The 25,786-nt window shown below is 29.0% G+C and overlaps 3 protein-coding genes and 1 pseudogene across 3 annotated transcripts; all 4 read right to left on the bottom strand.

The window, feature by feature from the left end:
- Window positions 1-610: 610 nt before the first annotated feature.
- On the bottom strand, window positions 611-7,641 carry LOC122519861 (acyl-CoA Delta-9 desaturase-like). The gene is made up of 6 exons (XM_043639616.1): window positions 7,570-7,641; window positions 5,536-5,707; window positions 2,047-2,177; window positions 1,449-1,654; window positions 1,175-1,357; window positions 611-1,001 (listed from the first exon to the last, which is right to left on the bottom strand). The coding sequence occupies exons 2-6, from the start codon at window positions 5,678-5,680 to the stop codon at window positions 644-646; spliced, it is 1,023 nt and encodes a 340-aa protein (XP_043495551.1). The 5' UTR covers window positions 5,681-5,707; window positions 7,570-7,641; the 3' UTR covers window positions 611-643.
- A 735-nt stretch (window positions 7,642-8,376) lies between these two features.
- On the bottom strand, window positions 8,377-15,384 carry LOC122519860 (acyl-CoA Delta-9 desaturase-like). Its single transcript, XM_043639615.1, has 6 exons — window positions 15,313-15,384; window positions 13,279-13,450; window positions 9,793-9,923; window positions 9,218-9,423; window positions 8,943-9,125; window positions 8,377-8,767 (listed from the first exon to the last, which is right to left on the bottom strand). The coding sequence occupies exons 2-6, from the start codon at window positions 13,421-13,423 to the stop codon at window positions 8,410-8,412; spliced, it is 1,023 nt and encodes a 340-aa protein (XP_043495550.1). The 5' UTR covers window positions 13,424-13,450; window positions 15,313-15,384; the 3' UTR covers window positions 8,377-8,409.
- Window positions 15,385-15,948: 564 nt separating this feature from the next.
- On the bottom strand, window positions 15,949-18,272 carry LOC122519859 (annotated as a pseudogene).
- Window positions 18,273-20,784: 2,512 nt separating this feature from the next.
- Window positions 20,785-24,924, bottom strand: LOC122519856 (acyl-CoA Delta-9 desaturase-like). Its single transcript, XM_043639613.1, has 6 exons — window positions 24,316-24,924; window positions 22,853-23,024; window positions 22,509-22,639; window positions 21,948-22,153; window positions 21,675-21,857; window positions 20,785-21,328 (listed from the first exon to the last, which is right to left on the bottom strand). The coding sequence occupies exons 2-6, from the start codon at window positions 22,995-22,997 to the stop codon at window positions 20,974-20,976; spliced, it is 1,020 nt and encodes a 339-aa protein (XP_043495548.1). The 5' UTR covers window positions 22,998-23,024; window positions 24,316-24,924; the 3' UTR covers window positions 20,785-20,973.
- Between the last annotated feature and the right edge of the window lie 862 nt (window positions 24,925-25,786).

The raw sequence follows: 25,786 nt of genomic DNA, 5'->3' as shown, positions 1-25,786 counted from the left end.
TATTCGATAAAAGACATTTAAATTAAACCATGATTTCCATTTAGGTGAACGTAAAAATGAATTAAAGACGGGAATGTACAGTGAGTTGACAAAAAATTATGAATTTTCAATTTTTGCATTTCATTATTAGGCCTTTCTATTTAGCAAATCGATTTAATGATTGAAAAAAAAGCGAGTTATGGAAATTATTTTTTTTTATATTTATGTAAATATATATTTTTGTATTTAACAAAAAAGGTAATAAACTACGAGGAAAAAGATTTTTTTAAAGAAAACGAGTTCTCAGTATAAGAAATAAATGTTAAACAGAAAAAATGTTCACAATATCAGATATTACATATGATAATAATATTATAGCTACATATTCAAGATGCATGTAAACAATAGTGATTAATTAATAAATGTGAACAGTACATTAAAATATGCAGTAAAAGATTTATTTATTTATTAGTATTGTATTAATCTTAGAATACAATGTTATTATCATAAATATATTGTTAAGATAAATTATTGTTGTCAAATTATCACAGAATAAATTTAATTTTTTATCGAGAATGATCATCTTTATCAGAGATGATACGTTACGTTTTTTTTTAATCCTGTACTTTTTTTTCGATGCCACCACCAAACGATAAAAATTGTTTTATTCGGCCTTATTTAATATTTTTGCATATTTAATATCTTCAGGAACAATATCTGGATCATCCCAACCCCAAATAGAATTATTATATTTGGTCTCGTGTTTATCACTGACATGTTTATATATGCTACCATCTCCAGTTCTAGATGCTCGTTTTTCAATCAGGTCATGAGTAACTGTCTTTAGATCATAAGCCCAACCGATTTTAGCAGAACCGTCGATAAATGCCGCTGTTAAGTTTAATTTGTAGTTGCCTAACTCCGCAGCTTTGTAATCCCACGGAAATACGTGATGATAATTGTGCCAACCTTCACCGACTGCAAGGAATGAAACTACAGGGATTTCGGTCGAAGTTATAGCACTGCCGAAAAGAAAATAATGACAAATATTATATTCAAAGTTTCTTTTACATAGGATACAATTCTATTTCAATAGTTCATCATTATATATATATATATATATACAATCTAATAGTTAATATTATCGCATGCAAGTGATGTAGTTCATATATAAAAAAAGAAAATGTTTACGTACCTATCATACGGTTTTGCGCCCCACATATGAGCAGCAGAATTCACTAGACAGGTAAAGTGTAATGCCAAGATGTATCTGGTAACCGTGGCGTACCAAGCGTTCATTAAACTCTCTTCCCAAAAATATACAGGAATCCAGGTAGGAATGATAAAACAAACTAATGGCATGAAAATTTTATAATGTCTAGAAATCAAAATAAAGCAAAAACACAAATAACATCGATATTTAATATAAAAGAAAAAATAATTCAAAAAATTCGAGGGATTGATTTTACCTGCGTTGCCAAACGACCACTGGATCTTTCTCAAGATCGCTCAAGTCTATCGTAGCTCCCTTTGTTTTAACATCGGGATGTTTTCTCATCAACACCCAACCAATGTGACTGAAGAAGAAACCTCTTTTCGAGTTATGCGGATCGGCATCCGTGTCGGTGAACTTGTGATGGACTCGGTGATTTCTCACCCAATCATAAATAGATTGCTGTAATATCAACAATTGGACGTATTTTGTCACATTATAGCATTACTTTCGACCGCTCATAAGTGTATCATTTTTTATTGATTCGCGTCTCATAGATTGTAATTTAATGTGATATTGTTTTAAAAATTATTATTATTAATCACAAATGATATGGTACATTTTATTCTAATATATTCAATACTTTACATATTATTTTTAATTCATTTTGTTATTTAAAAACATTATGTAATATTTATTTTATGTATAAATATTATTATTACAAATAATGAGTTCTTTGATTGATCGGAATGAAATGTTTAATTTTTGGACGATTATTTATATATATATATATATATATATATATATATATATATATATGTGTGTGAAAATGTAATATAAGTAAATAGACATACTTGAAATGAAAGAGTTTGCAAAATCATCAGGATTACTCTCATCGGCCATTTAGCTTTGTAAGCCTTATGTGCCCATAATCTATGAGCACCTGCAGTAATACCGAGGCCATTTATACGAAGTGATGTAATCACTGAAAAATTAGGAATTGAATATTGTTTATTGTTCTTATTTTTTCATAAAGTTCAAATTATGTATCTTTTTGTTATGATATAGCCCAGTCAACGCGGGCCATACCCGGAACTTTTCTTGTTTATGCTTCAAAATTTGATCTAAGGGTAAGTTGACGACGCTGAATCGAATGGTGCTAATTATAATAAAATCAGCAACCGGCATCTTAGGGAAAAAGGGTAAAAAAGGGTAAAATATAGCCTTATCTTAGAATCTAGGCATTTAATCGAAAAAAGTTTCAAACAAAAGTTGTAGAGAATTAAAATATACATAAAAAATGTTTATGAGTTATCTTCGTATTTTCAAAAATAAGCGAATAAAATTGGATTGAAGATGGGAACAAAATTTTAAGAGTGGGAGAAGGCAAGCTTATCCCTCCGTCGCGTTTTACACGCGAGCGAGCTAGTATGCGTGCGAGCGTCCGTGTGCACTAATACACAAACGAAGGATCTTCGGCAATCTTCGGGACTCTCGGTCTTGAATGCAAGTGCGAGTGAGAGAACAAACCAATTTCTCTCTTTTTATTTATCATGCGATAACGAGTATTATTGTCCTTGGCCATCGATTGTTGAGCCTTCTGATATTTCTCTTTTTATATTTTTTCTTTCGGTAGCGAGAATTTTACGTCTTGGCCATCGAGCGTCGACGTTTTGTATACGAGTGCGAGTGAGAAAGAAAACCGATTTTCTCTCTTTCTATTTTTTCTTTCGGTAGCGAGAATTTTTCGTTTTGGCCATCGTGCGTCGAGCGTTCTATATATCTATATATATCGGCGTATAAGCGCGGCACTTTTAAATCGAATCTTGATGCTTATGGCACGCCGTTTCTTTATTTATTGTCAAAAATAATGAACCTTGAGTAAAAAAAAATAATTCATTTTAACAGAAACTATTATTATTTAGTTGAGAGTAAAAATAATGAATTAATTTTGTGTCTCGCCATAAAATTAATTAGAATAATTAATTGATATAAATTCTTTGCCTCACAAAAATTTATTTGTATATCAAATTGAATACGTATTCTCTTTAAGACGAAATTTAAAATTTAAATATTTTTCCTATTAAATTATGTATTTTATAAAATTTTAAATTACTGACTTTTTGTCTCGTAAAAATTTATTAGTTTATCAAATTAAATACATATTTGAAAAAGAAGAATTTTATAACCACACATAAAATTAATTCAAGATATATATGAAAGGATATTCTAAAAACGTGGAATTTATTTTTTGTTCATACATAATTTTAATTCATTTTTATTATGTTATAAGAAAATAGTAATGCATTCTGATTCATCTTCGAAGTCTTAAGAATTGTACGAAATAAATTGAGCTATTATCAAGTGGTGCGTTAGCGTAAGTAGTAACGTCTTCGCTTCTCGCGCTGGGTATTTAACGTTCGATTCTTTGTGGGGGAATTATTTTTTTTATAAGTTTTTCTATCCTTAACAAGGAGACGGTCAGTGAGTCTCACCTCAGATTTTTTTCAAATTTTGCACTAACGATATAAATTTTATTAGGAAATCAACATTATTACGCGAGTAATAAAATTACCAATTATAAATAAAATAATATCCAATAAATAACAAAAATTAATTTTTAACGTGCCGAAACGATACATTTTTTAGGATGATATTTACAGGATGAATTTGTAATTGAAGTAAAAACTTCCTTTATTTGTGCAGGATGTAAAAAAATTCATTGCTTTTAATTTTTTTGTAATAATTTTAATTTTTTTTCTATATATAATTAGAAATTAGGAAATGTAAAAATAATTTATATAACCTAAGGATAGAAAAACTTATAAAAAAATAATTCCCCCACAAGAATCGAACGTTAAATACCCAGCGCGAGAAGCGAAGACGTTACTACTTACGCTAACGCACCACTTGATAATAGCTCAATTTTTTCGTACAATTCTTAAGACTTCGAAGATGAATCAGAATGCATTACTATTTTCTTATAACATAATAAAAATGAATTAAAATTATGTATGACAAAAAATAAATTCCACGTTTTTAGAATATCCTTTCATATATATCTTGAATTAATTTTATGTGTGGTTATAAAATTCTTCTTTTTCAAATATGTATTTAATTTGATAAACTAATAAATTTTTACGAGACAAAAAGTCAGTAATTTAAAATTTTATAAAATACATAATTTAATAGGAAAAATATTTAAATTTTAAATTTCGTCTTAAAGAGAATACGTATTCAATTTGATATACAAATAAATTTTTGTGAGGCAAAGAATTTATATCAATTAATTATTCTAATTAATTTTATGGCGAGACACAAAATTAATTCATTATTTTTACTCTCAACTAAATAATAATAGTTTCTGTTAAAATGAATTATTTTTTTTTACTCAAGGTTCATTATTTTTGACAATAAATAAAGAAACGGCGTGCCATAAGCATCAAGATTCGATTTAAAAGTGCCGCGCTTATACGCCGATATATATAGATATATAGAACGCTCGACGCACGATGGCCAAACGAAAAATTCTGCTACCGAAAGAAAAAATAGAAAGAGAGAAATATCGGTTTTCTTTCTCACTCGCACTCGTATACAAAACGTTCGACGCTCGATGGCCAAGACGTAAAATTCTTGCTACCGAAAGAAAAAATATAAAAAGAGAAATATCAGAACGCTCAACAATCGATGGCCAAGGACAATAATACTGGTTATCGCCTAAACAAATAGAAAAGGGAAATATCGGTTTCTTCTCTCACTCTCACTTGCATTCAAGACCGAGAGTCCCGAAGATTGCCGAAGATCCTTCGTTTGTGGATTAGTGCACACGGACGCTCGCACGCATACTAGCTCGCTCGCGTGTAAAACGCGACGGAGGGATAAGCTTGCTTTCTCCCACTCTTAATATTTTGTTCCCATCTTCAATCCAATTTTATTCGCTTATTTTTGAAAATACGAAGATAACTCATAGAACATTTTTTATGTATATTTTAATTCTCTACAACTTTTGTTTGAAACTTTTTTCGATTAAATGCCTAGATTCTAAGAAAAGGCTATATTATACCTTTTTTACCCTTTTTCCCCAAGATGCCGGTTGCTGATTTATTATAATTAGCACCATTCGATTCAGCGTCGTCAACTTACCCTTAGATCAAATTTTGAAGCATAAACAAGAAAAGTTCCGGGTATGGCCCGCGTTGACTGGGCTAATAATTGAAAATCGAAATAGATCGCTACTAGCGATAATAGGATGAGTCATTTATTTATGACATTGTGCAATCAAAAATAGCGATTAATCGCATGACAAAGCTTATACTATTCAAATTGATTTGTTTATTACTTACTGAATATCGTAGTATATAATTTCATTGAAGTAAAACTTAAATATATTCCATACAGACAGCTAATGTGAAGATAAAGAAAAACTATTACGCTTTCCCATACAATATCCCACTTATATTGTGACTTCGATTCTTTTAATGTTTGCATATTCCTGCTTTATTGGGTTCACTTTTTCTGGAAGAAATTCTGATTAATTAATTAACTGATTAAATTTTTTTAATTCAATAAAATAAAAATTGTTAAAAGCAATAAAATAAACCAAACATTTAATTTTATTTTCATAATTTTGAGTCTTTATAAAAAAAATAGAAGAAAAAGTGTAAACGAGCTTTTCGTAATAATGAAAAAAAACTTTGTTAAATAATAGGGTCCATTAAAATAATTATAGATACAAAGAAAGAAATGTAAAAAACAAAGCACGAAGAAAGAAATACTAGGCAGAAAAGAAAGCCAATTGGATATTACCGAAGATTTGAGAAATGGAGCTTGATAGTCAATTAAGGAATTCATGAATGTCTAAAAGCGTTAAGGAATTACTACATAAACGAATTCTACTTATCAAGATGTCCGAATGGGCATCCGAAAAGAAAGTAATATGGCACATGTGATTATGCTTACCGGACACTAATAAATTTTGTGATAATAGTATTCATCTTTACAATGTAACGTAGAAAATTTACCGACTTTTACACAGTACCTTTAATTCTTATTTTCCGCCTTTAGTTAGTGAATATGAAAAATGAATGAAATCTTCTACTAATTCCATAAAAATAAATAAATCATAGCATAATATTGAAACTTATTTAAAAATTTATTAAATCATTTGTTATAACGAAACACTTCTCGTTTCTCCGAGAACTATTCTTATACATTCGGACGCTTCCAACAGATATATACGTGATGGAAAATCGGACACTTTTCTGGGGCATCAAATTCTATTATTTCTATGTGTATCACATAAATACGTCATTGTTATCGAAGAAATTGTAAAAGATGAAGTCGTGATTAATACTTCAGATTAATCGTATCATTCAGATTTAACGAGTATTACCAATATAATAACACTTTATATTGAGGCTTGAATCGTTATTTAACACAAAAAACACTCAATTTGTTACGTTTAAAAATAAAGCAACCTACTTTCCGCATAACTCGACGAAAGCAGAGTGCCTATAACCTATAGAACTACATCGTTTAAAAGTTGTAAGGCATAGACGTAATACTATTGCGTGATACTATTCAAAAGCATTTTTATTAGTATTCGATTGTTTACAACTCTTTTAAAATCTATTTTTATTCAACATTAAGCACTTACGTTTATGCGGACATACACAGTGGTAAACGTTTTTATCTGCCGCTTTGTTAAATAAAATAAATGCATACAAATTCATGCAAAAATAATGGGAAAGAAAAGAAAACGTTCTAGAACTCTGGATTCGTATATATATGGAAAAAATTATTAAAATTCTTTTTCAATATTAGATAATACATGAAATATATTTTCTGTTTCATTATCTGTTCATTTAATATTTACCAGTATTCGCGCGTAATAAACCCCTTTAAAACATATCTTGTCGATTGAAATATAATTTTTTGTAATTATTCTAGTGAAAGATTATGAAAGTCAGAATACAAATTATCCGTAAATTTCAAAATTTGTTTAAAACGTCATTACAATTGAATACAATTATTGATTAAAAATAAACTCTCCGTTTATTCTTCTTTAGGTCTTATAAAATATTTAAAAAAAAAACACTTCGATTATCTTGAAGATTTATTTGAATAATTTTAAACCTCAACGTACTGTATTTATTTAAATTTACCAGGATTCCAATTGTTTTTTATATTTTGAAAATTTTGTGATGGAATTGATGATCTAATTTCAACACTTTTAATCTCATCTCGATTTTAAATATATAATGCTAATTTAATCCTTAAATTCAACGAAATTTTTTAATATCGTTATAATTCAGCGTTGTTACTTAAAAACGACAAGAAAATTTTTAATGTTTTATTATTACCAAATGGTATCTTACCTGGTTGTGTTTTCTGATAGTATGTTTTCTCGTTGAATGTTGCAATCACTTTATTTCTATACGTAAAGAAAACTTATGTTTTATTGTTAATCCCCACCATGATGTATTTCAGCTACCTAGGCAATGAAAATAATTATTTATTTATTTAATTATTGCATAATAGAAGTGGAGTTGCTAATGTATACTTTGACTCTGCATTATTCGATAAAAGACATTTAAATTAAACCATGATTTCCATTTGTGAACGTAAAAATGAATTAAAGACGGGAATGTACAGTGAGTTGACAAAAAATTATGAATTTTCAATTTTTGCATTTCATTATTAGGCCTTTCTATTTAGCAAATCGATTTAATGATTGAAAAAAAAGCGAGTTACGGAAATTATTTTTTTTTTATATTTATGTAAATATATATTTTTGTATTTAACAAAAAAGGTAATAAACTACGAGGAAAAAGATTTTTTTAAAGAAAACGAGTTCTCAGTATAAGAAATAAATGTTAAACAGAAAAAATGTTCACAATATCAGATATTACATATGATAATAATATTATAGCTACATATTCAAGATGCATGTAAACAATAGTGATTAATTAATAAATGTGAACAGTACATTAAAATATGCAGTAAAAGATTTATTTATTTATTAGTATTGTATTAATCTTAGAATACAATGTTATTATCATAAATATATTGTTAAGATAAATTATTGTTGTCAAATTATCACAGAATAAATTTAATTTTTTATCGAGAATGATCATCTTTATCAGAGATGATACGTTACGTTTTTTTTTAATCCTGTACTTTTTTTTCGATGCCACCACCAAACGATAAAAATTGTTTTATTCGGCCTTATTTAATATTTTTGCATATTTAATATCTTCAGGAACAATATCTGGATCATCCCAACCCCAAATAGAATTATTATATTTGGTCTCGTGTTTATCACTGACATGTTTATATATGCTACCATCTCCAGTTCTAGATGCTCGTTTTTCAATCAGGTCATGAGTAACTGTCTTTAGATCATAAGCCCAACCGATTTTAGCAGAACCGTCGATAAATGCCGCTGTTAAGTTTAATTTGTAGTTGCCTAACTCCGCAGCTTTGTAATCCCACGGAAATACGTGATGATAATTGTGCCAACCTTCACCGACTGCAAGGAATGAAACTACAGGGATTTCGGTCGAAGTTATAGCACTGCCGAAAAGAAAATAATGACAAATATTATATTCAAAGTTTCTTTTACATAGGATACAATTCTATTTCAATAGTTCATCATTTATATATATATATATATACAATCTAATAGTTAATATTATCGCATGCAAGTGATGTAGTTCATATTATATAAAAAAAGAAAATGTTTACGTACCTATCATACGGTTTTGCGCCCCACATATGAGCAGCAGAATTCACTAGACAGGTAAAGTGTAATGCCAAGATGTATCTGGTAACCGTGGCGTACCAAGCGTTCATTAAACTCTCTTCCCAAAAATATACAGGAATCCAGGTAGGAATGATAAAACAAACTAATGGCATGAAAATTTTATAATGTCTAGAAATCAAAATAAAGCAAAAACACAAATAACATCGATTATTTAATATAAAAGAAAAAATAATTCAAAAAATTCGAGGGATTGATTTTACCTGCGTTGCCAAACGACCACTGGATCTTTCTCAAGATCGCTCAAGTCTATCGTAGCTCCCTTTGTTTTAACATCGGGATGTTTTCTCATCAACACCCAACCAATGTGACTGAAGAAGAAACCTCTTTTCGAGTTATGCGGATCGGCATCCGTGTCGGTGAACTTGTGATGGACTCGGTGATTTCTCACCCAATCATAAATAGATTGCTGTAATATCAACAATTGGACGTATTTTGTCACATTATAGCATTACTTTCGACCGCTCATAAGTGTATCATTTTTTATTGATTCGCGTCTCATAGATTGTAATTTAATGTGATATTGTTTTAAAAATTATTATTATTAATCACAAATGATATGGTACATTTTATTCTAATATATTCAATACTTTACATATTATTTTTAATTCATTTTGTTATTTAAAAACATTATGTAATATTTATTTTTATGTATAAATATTATTATTACAAATAATGAGTTCTTTGATTGATCGGAATGAAATGAATAATTTTTGTACGATTATTTATATATATATATATATATGTGTGAAAATGTAATATAAGTAAATAGACATACTTGAAATGAAAGAGTTTGCAAAATCATCAGGATTACTCTCATCGGCCATTTAGCTTTGTAAGCCTTATGTGCCCATAATCTATGAGCACCTGCAGTAATACCGAGGCCATTTATACGAAGTGATGTAATCACTGAAAAATTAGGAATTGAATATTGTTTATTGTTCTTATTTTTTCATAAAGTTCAAATTATGTATCTTTTTGTTATGATATAGCCCAGTCAACGCGGGCCATACCCGGAACTTTTCTTGTTTATGCTTCAAAATTTGATCTAAGGGTAAGTTGACGACGCTGAATCGAATGGTGCTAATTATAATAAAATCAGCAACCGGCATCTTAGGGAAAAAGGGTAAAAAAGGGTAAAATATAGCCTTATCTTAGAATCTAGGCATTTAATCGAAAAAAGTTTCAAACAAAAGTTGTAGAGAATTAAAATATACATAAAAAATGTTTATGAGTTATCTTCGTATTTTCAAAAATAAGCGAATAAAATTGGATTGAAGATGGGAACAAAATTTTAAGAGTGGGAGAAGGCAAGCTTATCCCTCCGTCGCGTTTTACACGCGAGCGAGCTAGTATGCGTGCGAGCGTCCGTGTGCACTAATACACAAACGAAGGATCTTCGGCAATCTTCGGGACTCTCGGTCTTGAATGCAAGTGCGAGTGAGAGAACAAACCAATTTCTCTCTTTTTATTTATCATGCGATAACGAGTATTATTGTCCTTGGCCATCGATTGTTGAGCCTTCTGATATTTCTCTTTTATATTTTTTCTTTCGGTAGCGAGAATTTTACGTCTTGGCCATCGAGCGTCGACGTTTTGTATACGAGTGCGAGTGAGAAAGAAAACCGATTTCTCTCTTTCTATTTTTTCTTTCGGTAGCGAGAATTTTTCGTTTTGGCCATCGTGCGTCGAGCGTTTATATATCTATATATATCGGCGTATAAGCGCGGCACTTTTAAATCGAATCTTGATGCTTATGGCACGCCGTTTCTTTATTTATTGTCAAAAATAATGAACCTTGAGTAAAAAAAAATAATTCATTTTAACAGAAACTATTATTATTTAGTTGAGAGTAAAAATAATGAATTAATTTTGTGTCTCGCCATAAAATTAATTAGAATAATTAATTGATATAAATTCTTTGCCTCACAAAAATTTATTTGTATATCAAATTGAATACGTATTCTCTTTAAGACGAAATTTAAAATTTAAATATTTTTCCTATTAAATTATGTATTTTATAAAATTTTAAATTACTGACTTTTTGTCTCGTAAAAATTTATTAGTTTATCAAATTAAATACATATTTGAAAAAGAAGAATTTTATAACCACACATAAAATTAATTCAAGATATATATGAAAGGATATTCTAAAAACGTGGAATTTATTTTTTGTCATACATAATTTTAATTCATTTTTATTATGTTATAAGAAAATAGTAATGCATTCTGATTCATCTTCGAAGTCTTAAGAATTGTACGAAAAATTGAGCTATTATCAAGTGGTGCGTTAGCGTAAGTAGTAACGTCTTCGCTTCTCGCGCTGGGTATTTAACGTTCGATTCTTGTGGGGGAATTATTTTTTTTATAAGTTTTTCTATCCTTAGGTTATATAAATTATTTTTACATTTCCTAATTTCTAATTATATATAGAAAAAAAATTAAAATTATTACAAAAAATTAAAAGCAATAAATTTTTTTACATCCTGCACAAATAAAGGAAGTTTTTACTTAAATTACAAATTCATCCTGTAAATATCATCCTAAAAAATGTATCGTTTCGGCACGTTAAAAATTAATTTTTGTTATTTATTGGATATTATTTTATTTATAATTGGTAATTTATTACTCGCGTAATAATGTTGATTTCTAATAAATTTATATCGTTAGTGCAAAATTTGAAAAAAATCTGAGGTGAGACTCACTGACCGTCTCCTTGTTAAGGATAGAAAAACTTATAAAAAAAATAATTCCCCCACAAGAATCGAACGTTAAATACCCAGCGCGAGAAGCGAAGACGTTACTACTTACGCTAACGCACCACTTGATAATAGCTCAATTTATTTCGTACAATTCTTAAGACTTCGAAGATGAATCAGAATGCATTACTATTTTCTTATAACATAATAAAAATGAATTAAAATTATGTATGAACAAAAAATAAATTCCACGTTTTTAGAATATCCTTTCATATATATCTTGAATTAATTTTATGTGTGGTTATAAAATTCTTCTTTTTCAAATATGTATTTAATTTGATAAACTAATAAATTTTTACGAGACAAAAAGTCAGTAATTTAAAATTTTATAAAATACATAATTTAATAGGAAAAATATTTATATTTTAAATTTCGTCTTAAAGAGAATACGTATTCAATTTGATATACAAATAAATTTTTGTGAGGTAAAGAATTTATATCAATTAATTATTCTAATTAATTTTATGGCGAGACACAAAATTAATTCATTATTTTTACTCTCAACTAAATAATAATAGTTTCTGTTAAAATGAATTATTTTTTTTTACTCAAGGTTCATTATTTTTGACAATAAATAAAGAAACTGCGTGCCATAAGCATCAAGATTCGATTTAAAAGTGCCGCGCTTATACGCCGATATATATAGATATATAGAACGCTCGACGCACGATGGTCAAATCGAAAAATTCTCGCTACCGAAAGAAAAAATAGAAAGAGAGAAATATCGGTTTTCTTTCTCACTCGCACTCGTATACAAAACGTTCGACGCTCGATGGCCAAGACGTAAAATTCTTGCTACCGAAAGAAAAAATATAAAAAGAGAAATATCAGAACGCTCAACAATCGATGGCCAAGGACAATAATACTCGTTATCGCCTAAACAAATAGAAAAGGGAAATATCGGTTTCTTCTCTCACTCTCACTTGCATTCAAGACCGAGAGTCCCGAAGATTGCCGAAGATCCTTCGTTTGTGTTATTAGTGCACACGGACGCTCGAACGCATACTAGCTCGCTCGCGTGTAAAACGCGACGGAGGGATAAGCTTGCTTTCTCCCACTCTTAATATTTTGTTCCCATCTTCAATCCAATTTTATTCGCTTATTTTTGAAAATACGAAGATAACTCATAGAACATTTTTTATGTATATTTTAATTCTCTACAACTTTTGTTTGAAACTTTTTTCGATTAAATGCCTAGATTCTAAGAAAAGGCTATATTATACCTTTTTTTACCCTTTTTCCCCAAGATGCCGGTTGCTGATTTTATTATAATTAGCACCATTCGATTCAGCGTCGTCAACTTACCCTTAGATCAAATTTTGAAGCATAAACAAGAAAAGTTCCGGGTATGGCCCGCGTTGACTGGGCTAATAATTGAAAATCGAAATAGATCGCTACTAGCGATAATAGGATGAGTCATTTATTTATGACATTGTGCAATCAAAAATAGCGATTAATCGCATGACAAAGCTTATACTATTCAAATTGATTTGTTTATTACTTACTGAATATCGTAGTATATAATTTCATTGAAGTAAAACTTAAATATATTCCATACAGACAGCTAATGTGAAGATAAAGAAAAACTATTACGCTTTCCCATACAATATCCCACTTATATTGTGACTTCGATTCTTTTAATGTTTGCATATTCCTGCTTTATTGGGTTCACTTTTTCTGGAAGAAATTCTGATTAATTAATTAACTGATTAAATTTTTTTAATTCAATAAAATAAAAATTGTTAAAAGCAATAAAATAAACCAAACATTTAATTTTATTTTCATAATTTTGAGTCTTTATAAAAAAATAGAAGAAAAAGTGTAAACGAGCTTTTCGTAATAATGAAAAAAAACTTTGTTAAATAATAGGGTCCATTAAAATAATTATAGATACAAAGAAAGAAATGTAAAAAACAAAGCACGAAGAAAGAAATACTAGGCAGAAAAGAAAGCCAATTGGATATTACCGAAGATTTGAGAAATGGAGCTTGATAGTCAATTAAGGAATTCATGAATGTCTAAAAGCGTTAAGGAATTACTACATAAACGAATTCTACTTATCAAGATGTCCGAATGGGCATCCGAAAAGAAAGTAATATGGCACATGTGATTATGCTTACCGGACACTAATAAATTTTGTGATAATAGTATTCATCTTTACAATGTAACGTAGAAAATTTACCGACTTTTACACAGTACCTTTAATTCTTATTTTCCGCCTTTAGTTAGTGAATATGAAAAATGAATGAAATCTTCTACTAATTCCATAAAAATAAATAAATCATAGCATAATATTGAAACTTATTTAAAAATTTATTAAATCATTTGTTATAACGAAACACTTCTCGTTTCTCCGAGAACTATTCTTATACATTCGGACGCCTTCCAACAGATAATATACGTGATGGAAAATCGGACACTTTTCTGGGGCATCAAATTCTATTATTTCTAATGTGTATCACATAAATACGTCATTGTTATCGAAGAAATTGTAAAAGATGAAGTCGTGATTAATACTTCAGATTAATCGTATCATTCAGATTTAACGAGTATTACCAATATAATAACACTTTATATTGAGGCTTGAATCGTTATTTAACACAAAAAACACTCAATTTGTTACGTTTAAAAATAAAGCAACCTACTTTCCGCATAACTCGACGAAAGCAGAGTGCCTATAACCTATAGAACTACATCGTTTAAAAGTTGTAAGGCATAGACGTAATACTATTGCGTGATACTATTCAAAAGCATTTTTATTAGTATTCGATTGTTTACAACTCTTTTAAAATCTATTTTTATTCAACATTAAGCACTTACGTTTATGCGGACATACACAGTGGTAAACGTTTTTATCTGCCGCTTTGTTAAATAAAATAAATGCATACAAATTCATGCAAAAATAATGGGAAAGAAAAGAAAACGTTCTAGAACTCTGGATTCGTATATATGGAAAAAATTATTAAAATTCTTTTTCAATATTAGATAATACATGAAATATATTTTCTGTTTCATTATCTGTTCATTTAATATTTACCAGTATTCGCGCGTAATAAACCCCTTTAAAACATATCTTGTCGATTGAAATATAATTTTTTGTAATTATTCTAGTGAAAGATTATGAAAGTCAGAATACAAATTATCCGTAAATTTCAAAATTTGTTTAAAACGTCATTACAATTGAATACAATTATTGATTAAAAATAAACTCTCCGTTTATTCTTCTTTAGGTCTTATAAAATATTTAAAAAAAAAACACTTCGATTATCTTGAAGATTTATTTGAATAATTTTAAACCTCAACGTACTGTATTTATTTAAATTTACCAGGATTCCAATTGTTTTTTATATTTTGAAAATTTTGTGATGGAATTGATGATCTAATTTCAACACTTTTAATCTCATCTCGATTTTAAATATATAATGCTAATTTAATCCTTAAATTCAACGAAATTTTTTAATATCGTTATAATTCAGCGTTGTTACTTAAAAACGACAAGAAAATTTTTAATGTTTTATTATTACCAAATGGTATCTTACCTGGTTGTGTTTTCTGATAGTATGTTTTCTCGTTGAATGTTGCAATCACTTTATTTCTATACGTAAAGAAAACTTATGTTTTATTGTTAATCCCCACCATGATGTATTTCAACTTCCTAGGCAATGAAAATACTTATTTATTTATTTAATTATTGCATAATAGAAGTGGAGTTGCTAATGTATACTTTGACTCTGCATTATTCGATAAAAGACATTTAAATTAAACCATGATTTCCATTTTGATGAACGTAAAAATGAATTAAAGACGGGAATGTACAGTGAGTTGACAAAAAATTATGAATTTTCAATTTTTGCATTTCATTATTAGGCCTTTCTATTTAGCAAATCGATTTAATGATTGAAAAAAAAGCGAGTTACGGAAATTATTTTTTTTTTATATTTATGTAAATATATATTTTTGTATTTAACAAAAAAGGTAATAAACTACGAGGAAAAAGATTTTTTTAAAGAAAACGAGTTCTCAGTATAAGAAATAAATGTTAAACAGAAAAAATGTTCACAATATCAGATATTACATATGATAATAATATTATAGCTACATATTCAAGGTGCATGTAAACAATAGTGAATAATTAATAAATGTGAACAGTACATTAAAATATGCAGTAAAAGATTTATTTATTTATTAGTATTGTATTAATCTTAGAATACAATGTTATTATCATAAATATATTGTTAAGATAAATTATTGTTGTCAAATTATCACAGAATAAATTTAATTTTTTATCGAGAATGATCATCTTTATCAGTGATGATACGTTACGTTTTTTTTTAATCCTGTACTTTTTTTTCGATGCCACCACCAAACGATAAAAATTGTTTTATTCGGCCTTATTTAATATTTTTGCATATTTAATATCTTCAGGAACAATATCTGGATCATCCCAACCCCAAATAGAATTATTATATTTGGTCTCGTGTTTATCACTGACATGTTTATATATGCTACCATCTCCAGTTCTAGATGCTCGTTTTTCAATCAGGTCATGAGTAACTGTCTTTAGATCATAAGCCCAACCGATTTTAGCAAAACCGTCGATAAATGCCGTTGTTAAGTTTAATTTGTAGTTGCCTAACTCCGCAGCTTTGTAATCCCACGGAAATACGTGATGATAATTGTGCCAACCTTCACCGACTGCAAGGAATGAAACTACAGGGATTTCGGTCGAAGTTATAGCACTGCCGAAAAGAAAATAATGACAAATATTATATTCAAAGTTTCTTTTACATAGGATACAATTCTATTTCAATAGTTCATCATTTATATATATATATATATATATATATATACAATCTAATAGTTAATATTATCGCATGCAAGTGATGTAGTTCATATTATATAAAAAAAGAAAATGTTTACGTACCTATCATACGGTTTTGCGCCCCACATATGAGCAGCAGAATTCACTAGACAGGTAATGTGTAATACCAAGAATTATCTGGTAACCGTGGCGTACCAAGCGTTCATTACACTCTCTCCCCAAAAATATACAGGAATCCAGGTAGGAATGATAAAACAAACTAATGGCATGAAAATTTTATAATATCTAGAAATCAAAATAAAGCAAAAACACAAATAACATCGATTATTTAATATAAAAGAAAAATTAATTCAAAAAATTCGAGGGATTGATTTTACCTGCGTTGCCAAACGACCACTGGATCTTTCTCAAGATCGCTCAAGTCTATCGTAGCTCCCTTTGTTTTAAAATCGGGATGTTTTCTCATACACACCCAACCAAAGTGACTGAAGAAGAAACCTCTTTTCGAGTTATGCGGATCGGCATCCGTGTCGGTGAACTTGTGATGGACTCGGTGATTTCTCACCCAATCATAAATAGATTGCTGTAATATCAACAATTGGACGCATTTTGTCACATTATAGCATTACTTTCGACCGCTCATAAGTGTATCATTTTTTATTGATTCGCGTCTCATAGATTGTAATTTAATGTGATATTGTTTTAAAAATTATTATTATTAATCACAAATGATATGGTACATTTTATTCTAATATATTCAATACTTTACATATTATTTTTAATTCATTTTGTTATTTAAAACCATTATGTAATATTTATTTTTATGTATAAATATTATTATTACAAATAATGAGTTCTTTGATTGATCGGAATGAAATGAATAATTTTTGTACGATTATTTATATATAAATATATATATATATATATATATATATATATGTGGGATGCGAGCACCTCCAGGCCAAACACTTAAATAGGCATTCGTGAGGAGATTGGACGGTGGGCCCTGGATAGCTCAATGGTTAAGAGCAGTCGCCCGGAAAGTGGAAGATCCGGGTTCGAGTCCCGGTCCAGTCAGTCCAACGGCCCAATTTTTTCACGAATCCTACATATATATATATATATATGAAAATGTAATATAAGTAAATAGACATACTTGAAATGAAAGAGTTTGCAAAATCATCAGGATTACTCTCATCGGCCATTTAGCTTTGTAAGCCTTATGTGCCCATAATCTATGAGCACCTGCAGTAATACCGAGGCCATTTATACGAAGTGATGTAATTACTGAAAAATTAGGAATTGAATATTGTTTATTGTTCTTATTTTTTCATAAAGTTCAAATTATGTATCTTTTTGTTATGATAATTGAAAATCGAAATAGATCGCTACTAGCGATAATAGGATGAGTCATTTATTTATGACATTGTGCAATCAAAAATAGCGATTAATCGCATGACAAAGCTTATACTATTCAAATTGATTTGTTTATTACTTACTGAATATCGTAGTATATAATTTCATTGAAGTAAAACTTAAATATATTCCATACAGACAGCTAATGTGAAGATAAAGAAAAACTATTACGCTTTCCCATACAATATCCCACTTATATTGTGACTTCGATTCTTTTAATGTTTGCATATTCCTGCTTTATTGGGTTCACTTTTTCTGGAAGAAATTCTGATTAATTAATTAACAGATTAAATTTTTTTAATTCAATAAAATAAAAATTGTTAAAAGCAATAAAATAAACCAAACATTTAATTTTATTTTCATAATTTTGAGTCTTTATAAAAAAAATAGAAGAAAAAGTGTAAACGAGCTTTTCGTAATAATGAAAAAAAACTTTGTTAAATAATAGGGTCCATTAAAATAATTATAGATACAAAGAAAGAAATGTAAAAAACAAAGCACGAAGAAAGAAATACTAGGCAGAAAAGAAAGCCAATTGGATATTACCGAAGATTTGAGAAATGGAGCTTGATAGTCAATTAAGGAATTCATGAATGTCTAAAAGCGTTAAGGAATTACTACATAAACGAATTCTACTTATCAAGATGTCCGAATGGGCATCCGAAAAGAAAGTAATATGGCACATGTGATTATGCTTACCGGACACTAATAAATTTTGTGATAATAGTATTCATCTTTACAATGTAACGTAGAAAATTTACCGACTTTTACACAGTACCTTTAATTCTTATTTTCCGCCTTTAGTTAGTGAATATGAAAAATGAATGAAATCTGCTACTAATTCCATAAAAATAAATAAATCATAGCATAATATTGAAACTTATTTAAAAATTTATTAAATCATTTGTTATAACGAAACACTTCTCGTCTTTCCGAGAACTATTCTTATTCATTCTGGAGCTTTCCAACCGACTATATACGTGGCGGAAAATCGGACATTTTTTCCCAGGCGTCAAATTCTACTATTTTCTATGTGTTTCACATAAATACGTCATTGTTATCGAAGAAATTGTAAAAGATGAAGTCGTGATTAATACTTCAGATTAATCGTATCATTCAGATTTAACGAGTATTACCAATATAATAACACTTTATATTGAGGCTTGAATCGTTATTTAACACAAAAAACACTCAATTTGTTACGTTTAAAAATAAAGCAACCTACTTTCCGCATAACTCGACGAAAGCAGAGTGCCTATAACCTATAGAACTACATCGTTTAAAAGTTGTAAGGCATAGACGTAATACTATTGCGTGATACTATTCAAAAGCATTTTTATTAGTATTCGATTGTTTACAACTCTTTTAAAATCTATTTTTATTCAACATTAAGCACTTACGTTTATGCGGACATACACAGTGGTAAACGTTTTTATCTGCCGCTTTGTTAAATAAAATAAATGCATACAAATTCATGCAAAAATAATGGGAAAGAAAAGAAAACGTTCTAGAACTCTGGATTCGTATATATATGGAAAAAATTATTAAAATTCTTTTTCAATATTAGATAATACATGAAATATATTTTCTGTTTCATTATCTGTTCATTTAATATTTACCAGTATTCGCGCGTAATAAACCCCTTTAAAACATATCTTGTCGATTGAAATATAATTTTTTGTAATTATTCTAGTGAAAGATTATGAAAGTCAGAATACAAATTATCCGTAAATTTCAAAATTTGTTTAAAACGTCATTACAATTGAATACAATTATTGATTAAAAATAAACTCTCCGTTTATTCTTCTTTAGGTCTTATAAAATATTTAAAAAAAAAACACTTCGATTATCTTGAAGATTTATTTGAATAATTTTAAACCTCAACGTACTGTATTTATTTAAATTTACCAGGATTCCAATTGTTTTTTATATTTTGAAAATTTTGTGATGGAATTGATGATGTAATTTCAACACTTTTAATCTCATCTCGATTTTAAATATATAATGCTAATTTAATCCTTAAATTCAACGAAATTTTTTAATATCGTTATAATTCAGCGTTGTTACTTAAAAACGACAAGAAAATTTTTAATGTTTTATTATTACCAAATGGTATCTTACCTGGTTGTGTTTTCTGATAGTATGTTTTCTCGTTGAATGTTTCAATCACTTTATTTCTATACGTAAAGAAAATTTATGTTTTATTGTTAATCCCCACCATGATGTATTTCAGCTTCCTAGGCAATGAAAATAATTATTTATTCAATTTTTGCATAATAGAAGTGGAGTTGCTAATGTATACTTTGACTCTGCATTATTCGATAAAAGACATTTAAATTAAACCATGATTTTCATTTTGTTGAACGTAAAAATGAATCAAAGACGAGAATGTACAGTTAGTTGACAAAAAATTATGAATTTTCAATTTTTGCATTTCATTATTAGGCCTTTCTATGTAGCAAATCGATTTAATGATTGAAAAAAAAGCGAGTTACGGAAATTATTTTTTTTTTATATTTATGTAAATATATATTTTTGTATTTAACAAAAAAGGTAATAAACTACGAGGAAAAAGATTTTTTTAAAGAAAACGAGTTCTCAGTACAAGAAATAAATGTTAAACAGAAAAAATGTTCACAATATCAGATATTACATATGATAATAATATTATAGCTACATATTCAAGGTGCATGTAAACAATAGTGAATTATTAATACATGTGAACAGTACAGTAAAATATGCAGTAAAAGAATAATTTATTTATTATTATTGTATCAATCTTATAATACAATATTATTATCATAAATACATTGTTAAAATAAATTATTGGTGTCAAATTATCACGGAACAACTTTAATTTTTCATCGAGAAGGATCATTTTTATTAATTATGATACAATACGTTTTTTTTTAATTCTGTAATTTTATTTCGATGCCACCACCAAACGATAAAAATAGTTTTATTAGGCCCTATTTAATATCTTTGCATCTTTAATATCTTCAGGAATAATGTCTGGATCATCCCAACCCCAAATAGAATTATTATATTTGGTCTCGTGTTGATCTTCGAGATGTTGATACCTGGTACCATCTCCTGTTCTACATGCACGCTTTTCAATCATTTCGTGTGAGACTGTCTTTAGATCATAAGCCCAACCGATTTTAGCAAAACTGTCAATAATTGCCGTTGTAAAGTTTACTTTGTAATTTCCGAACTCAGCAGCTTTGTAATCCCACGGAAATACGTGATGATAATTGTGCCAACCTTCACCGAATGCAAGGAATGAAACTGCGGGGATTTCGGTCGGAGTTATAGTACTGCCAAAAAGTAAAAATAATGATATAAATATTATTTTAAGAGAATTCATTTATGCGGTACAATTATATTTTAACACGTTGGAGTGTTACGCAAATAATTAAGTTACTGAACTTTCTGTTCAGGCCACGTTTGCTACCACTAATTGGCATTCGACTGTGAATAAGATGAAAAACAATAAATATCGCGCATAGTCTCACTGGAATTTTCTTATAACCTTGCGCGTCATTTAATGAGTGAATATAGTTATACATCTTACTTATTAATATAGTAATTTTATAGTTTATATTATTTCATGTAAAAGTGGTCTAATAAATTTTGTAAAATAAAAAGAAAACGTTTATATACCTATCATACGGTTTTATACCCCACATATGAGCAGCAGAATTCACTAGCCAGGTAATATTTACGGACAGGATGTATCTGGTAACCGTGGCGTGCCAAGCGTACATCACACCCTCTCCCCAAAAATATACAGGTATCCAGGTAGGAATGATAAAACACATTAGTGGCATGAGAATTTTATAATATCTAGAAATCAAAATAAAGCAAACACAAATTACATCGATTATTTAATATAATGGAAAAAATAATTCAAAATATTCGAGAGATTGATTTTACCTGCGTTGCCAAACGACCACTGGATCTTTCTCAAGATCGCTCATATCTATCGTAGCACCTTTTTTTACAACATCGGGATGTTTTCTTACCATAAGCCAACCAATATGAGAGAAGAAGAAGCCTCTTTTTGAGTTATGAGGATCGGCATCCGTGTCGGTGAACTTGTGATGGACCCTGTGATCCCTGACCCATTCGTAAATGTGATTCTGCAATATCAACAATTGCATTTACTAGTCCGCACTATTGCATAACTTTCGATCGTTGATATATGCATCATTTTTTATTGATTCGCGTCTCATAGATTATAATTTAATCTGTTATTGTTTTAAAAATTAATATTCTCAATCAAATGATATGATAGATTTAATTCTGATATTCATTACTTTACTTATTATTTGTAGTTCATATTTATATTTAATATCATTATATAATATTTATTTTTATGTATAAGTGTTTTTATTACAAATAATGAGTTCTTTGATTCATTTGTATTAAATGTGCAAGTTTTATGCGATTATTTATAGTTATATTTGAAAATGTAATAAAATTGAATGAACTTACTTGAAATGCCATAGTTTGGCAAATCATCAGGATTACTCTCATCGGCCATTTAGCCTTGTAAGCCTTATGTGCCCATAATCTATGAGCACCTGCAGTAATACTGAGGTTTGTTATTGAAATTGAAATAATCGCTGAAAAATTAAGAATAGAATATTGTTTATTGATCCTATTTTTTCATAAAGTTTAAATTATGTATCTTTCTTTTACGATAATAGAAATTGAAATGCTTGCTCGCTGCTAGCGATTATAGAATAAGAGTATTTTCTATGACATTGTACGGTTGATAATAGCGATCGATCGCTTAGAAAACCTTACAATATCCAAATTGATTGTGAATAACTTACCGAATATCGTAGTATACAGTTTTAGTGCAGTAAAACTTAAATATATCCCATAAAGGCTGCTGATGTGAAGATAGAGAAATATTATTACGTTTTTCCATACAATATCCCACTTATATTTTGACTTTAATTTTTGTGATGTCTGCATATCTTAGTTACAGTGAGTTTACTTTTTCTGAAAGTAATAATAATATATGATTAATATATTATATTTTCTTCCTTCTTTTTCATTTTATTAGGACTTCGTCTTGTTATAATAAAAATTATTTAATATTATTATTTATATATAACAATTTTATTTATTTATAAATTAAAAGAAATTATCGATATCTTATTATCGACCCATAGTTTATAAATATTAAAAATGTATGAAATTTTACACCAATACTATAAAAATATATTAATATTAAAACAGTTGGAACTCGTTCAAAAATTTATTAAATCATTTATTATAATCAAACCCTTCTCGCCCTCTCGAAAACGATTCTTATTTATTCGGAAGCTCGTTTATCGAAAGTTTTCCAATCGATCATCTGTGGGATGGTAACAGAATAACTTTTTTGACTGAGATAATTTCTTATTTCTATTTCACGTCTGTACGCAATAAATACACCGTTGTTTTCGAAGAAATCGTAAAAGTTTGTAGTCGAGATTAATACTTTATATTAACCGTGTCATATTGATTTAACAAAAATCGTGGATTAATATTGCATTGGATTGAACACAAATCATTATTTCACACGAGAACAATTCTAAACTTTTTACCTTTACAATGTTTCAATTCTATTTCAGTTAAACTCGACAAAAACAAAGTAGTCGCAACAAATAGAACTATATTATTAAAAGATTGATAAGATAAATAATTCTCCTATGTTCCAGTTAAACTTGACGAAAGCATAGTGGTCATAAACTGTAGAACTATATCATTAAAATATTCATAAGACTGCAAGTAATAATATAGTACGCAATTACGCTCTTCTTATCAGTTTTTAAAGGCATCAATTTTATTTAAAGTGCAATTTAATCCGTATCTATGCACATACGTTTATGCATATATGCATAGAAAAAAACGTTTCAGTCTATTAAATATAAAAAAAATTCTTATAACTTCATGCCAAAATAGAAAGAGAGAAAAGAAAACTTTATAGAATTCTGGATACGTATGTATATGGAACAAATCATTAATTCTTTTTTTTTCAATCATACGCAATACATGAAATATATTTTCAATTTTATTACTTCTTCATTTGATATTTACCATAATTCTTAATGTAAGATTTTATTATTTGTTATTAATTAAAGTAATAAGGTTTAACAGTAATTATTAAACGATTTAAGAATATAAGAGATAGAACGGTAAGCATCTATAATCTAAATTAACAATCTATCGCCAGGAGATATTAGGTGTAGCCTTTTACGACGTAATTCGAAGACAACCGTTATAATTAGCGAAGGACACGCCATACTCGACTCTTCGTTGCCTATCGACGTCTTTCGTGTCCCTTCGCCGTCCACCGTTATCTTCCGTCTTTTTCTGTCACACCCAACACTCGTCGTATAAACAATTAATTTTTATGGACTGCCCCACCAGTCCTTTCCGTCGCCAATATATGCCCAACATCCCCTCCATAGTTTCTCGTTATTTGCTGATATTCTTTCTGGACACTTTTTGATGATTCCCGATCACGAATAGAGCCTCCTCCCGCGCTTTAAAATCGAGAACGTTCACGAAACTTTGATGAGGCTACATAAAGGCGACAAGTCTAGATGGTGTTACCTTACAGCCTAAACAAATATTTTAATCTAACGGAATGGTTCCTTTCTCTTTCCTCACCGATACATTCTCTCATCCATCCATACTTATGTATATACCATCACACATATGACAAATAAAGGTCTACATTTACTTGGTAACACTTATAAACAGATCGTCTATTAATATTTCTAGAAATTTCGGAACACACACACTTCTCGAATATTCCCCAATCCCACAGTAATGAACTCGTTTAAAACATTTTTTTGTTTTATTAACTCCATACATACAGTAAAACCTCTTTTTGTGCGGTGGATAGGGACCGCATAAAAGAAATCGTACAAAAAAATATTCGCTAATTTTATAAATACTTACATATTATAAACAACTTTGTACGATATACAGTAAAACCTCTTTTTGTGCGGTGGATAGGAACCGCATAAAAAAAGTCGCCCTTAGAAAATACATCAATTATTTGCGAAATATAGATGTGAAAATGCTTTCAATCAAATTAAATAATAGTTAGGAGATTGTTTAAATCAGATGAACAGAGTCGCGAAGTCCGGATACATCGTCGTCAAGGAGACCATGTAATCAGTTCGTCCACACATGTATATGTACATTGAAAGAAAACATAAAACTGGTAGCAACGCTGCTGAGATTTAGATACCGCATAAAAATAAATCGCACAAAACAAATCGCACAAAAATAAAATCGCACAAAACAAATCGCACAAAAATAAAATCGTATAAAAAAGGACCGCACAAAAAGAGGTCTTACTGTATTTACAATTTGTCCGTAAACATTTGGTAAATTGTTATATAAGTGAAAAAAGATAGCACGTGGACGGTTTCTCCAATGAGATAGCATCGCTATTGTCATTTATTTTGGTAAGGTTTCATTTTTTACTAAGTCTCCTGGGTGGATTCTTCTGAGCCTTCTAGGGATATATTGGTTGTAGTTATCGTTAGCTAGCGGGTTTATGTGTGTATCAATTCTTCTTTTATGTTTGCAGATTGTTTTGGTTATATCTTCTTCTATCGTGGGAATATTTAAGTCCTTCCTTATTTCTTCGTTACGGACGTACCATGGAGCATTCACGATTGTGCGTAGGGTTATGGATTGTTGAACCTCGAGCTTGGCAATGTGACTTTTCGCTGCTATACCCCATAGCGGTAATCCAG

This window comes from Polistes fuscatus, unplaced genomic scaffold, assembly GCF_010416935.1.
Source record: "Polistes fuscatus isolate 324 unplaced genomic scaffold, CU_Pfus_HIC Scaffold3, whole genome shotgun sequence".
Taxonomy (NCBI): Eukaryota; Metazoa; Arthropoda; class Insecta; order Hymenoptera; family Vespidae; genus Polistes; species Polistes fuscatus.
This window is presented reverse-complemented; position numbering and strand designations above follow the sequence as displayed.